The sequence below is a fragment of the Pundamilia nyererei genome, unplaced genomic scaffold (genome assembly GCF_000239375.1).
Source record: "Pundamilia nyererei isolate P.nyererei 1_Seehausen unplaced genomic scaffold, PunNye1.0 scaffold00139, whole genome shotgun sequence".
In the NCBI taxonomy this organism is placed as follows: Eukaryota; Metazoa; Chordata; class Actinopteri; order Cichliformes; family Cichlidae; genus Pundamilia; species Pundamilia nyererei.
In genome coordinates, this window is record NW_005187540.1 from 330,295 (window position 1) to 331,862 (window position 1,568).

Below are 1,568 nucleotides of genomic sequence, written 5' to 3' on the forward strand. Positions count from 1 at the left end.
TTGACAGGAAGACAAGCTGTGCAATTTGTGATTCACATAAATACCTGAAATGTTGCATTGAACCACTTTATGGTCGCATTTAAAATTTAACAAAGTCATTTTTAATAAACATGCAAAACAGTAGCATTAACCTGCACAAGCTGCAAGATTTATTCATTTATTACAACTCACCCTACTGTGTGACGTTCCAGTCTCAGAGTTATTCTGACATTTATCACTACAGTTTTTCCTTTTGGTGTAAAACAACAGAGACACTATGGGACGGATGAGCCAATCTTTTCCAACTGTACCTAAAACCAGCACAACCCACTTGGTCAAAAGGACTCTGGGTAATGTAGTGTCCTGCTGTTTTTGTGCAATTTAAAAAAAAAAAACAATACACAGATAATTTTAAAAAAATGAATTAAAGTTTACGTTAAGGAAAAAATCCAAATTATAAAAATCAGAAAAAGAAAAAAGTTAAAATGAAAGAAAACAGGTGTACCAGGTGAGCTGATCAGCTCAGGTAAGCTGCTGATTCAGGATAGGCTGCAGCTGAAACATTGATCCCGACAGAAACCACAGCTGAACATTCATCATCTACATCTGTTTATTTCAGGTAAAAAATATTTCCGTTTTAATGATGAGACAAATAAAATACCTTTATTTGTATATCAAAGCTCCTGTGTGACGTTCAGGGTCTGTTCATCTGCTCTGTTAATGTCAAATACTGTACAGGGCTTTAAATCTGCCACTGTGCTCACTTTGTTTTATTTCAGGGCTGTAATAAACACTGCAGGCTGCAGGGGGCACTGGATGGACTTCAGATGAATAAACCTTGCTGTCCTCACTGACCGGCCTCATGAATACTACCTGGCTAAACTAGTTATTCACATTTTTGTACAACACTGGTTAACCATCAACTCTAAGCCGTGATGCAGCCTCCTGCTGCCCTCCTCTTGCTCCATCTCTTGTAGAACCAGAAAGATGGAAGGTCTTTGAACTGGAATTTAAAAATCTAGCACATGCAGTGTGTCAGAATGAGGACACCAATAAACTGTCAGATATACGGGGCTCCACCTGAGATGATCAGAGACTGAAGTCACACGAGGACACTGTGAAAACGAAGTTTTATGGGGACATGTAACCTGTATGCAGCGTTAATGGGACATCGGGAGTCCAGGAGTCAGCATGTCGGCACACCACACCCTGACCTTTCACCTCTGGGTACAGTGCAGCTGTTTGTTAGCACGCCATCTTCAGCAGTCAGCCTCCTTTTAGCTCTCAACCAATGTGTTGAAAGCTCCTATGACCTATGACCCCAGCTGCAGCAGCAGGTTGGTACCTCTGACCCCTGGAATCGAGGTCTAGATCTTCTCCACATAGTTTCCAGGGAACATCCCCTCTCTGCCCCGCAAGCGACCAAACCACCAACCAGATGGATCTGTGGAAATGGAAAAACAATGCTTAGGACAAACATTCAGGTAAGCAAGAGAACTACGCGACCGTGCGCGGTCCTTGTGGGAACTACGCGACCGTGCGCGGCCCTTGTGGGAACTACGCGACCGTGCGCGGTCCTTGTGGGAACT

The 1,568-nt window shown here is 43.0% G+C and overlaps 1 protein-coding gene across 1 annotated transcript in view; it reads right to left on the reverse strand.

The window, feature by feature from the left end:
- Positions 1-571: 571 nt before the first annotated feature.
- Positions 572-1,568, reverse strand: part of myo1eb (myosin IEb) — a 17,994-nt gene continuing 16,997 nt past the window's right edge. Inside the window, exon 27 of the mRNA XM_005744094.2 lies at positions 572-1,423. Within this exon, the coding sequence (XP_005744151.1) occupies positions 1,347-1,423 (77 nt within the window). The 3' untranslated portion in view covers positions 572-1,346. The remainder of the gene's footprint in view (positions 1,424-1,568) is intronic.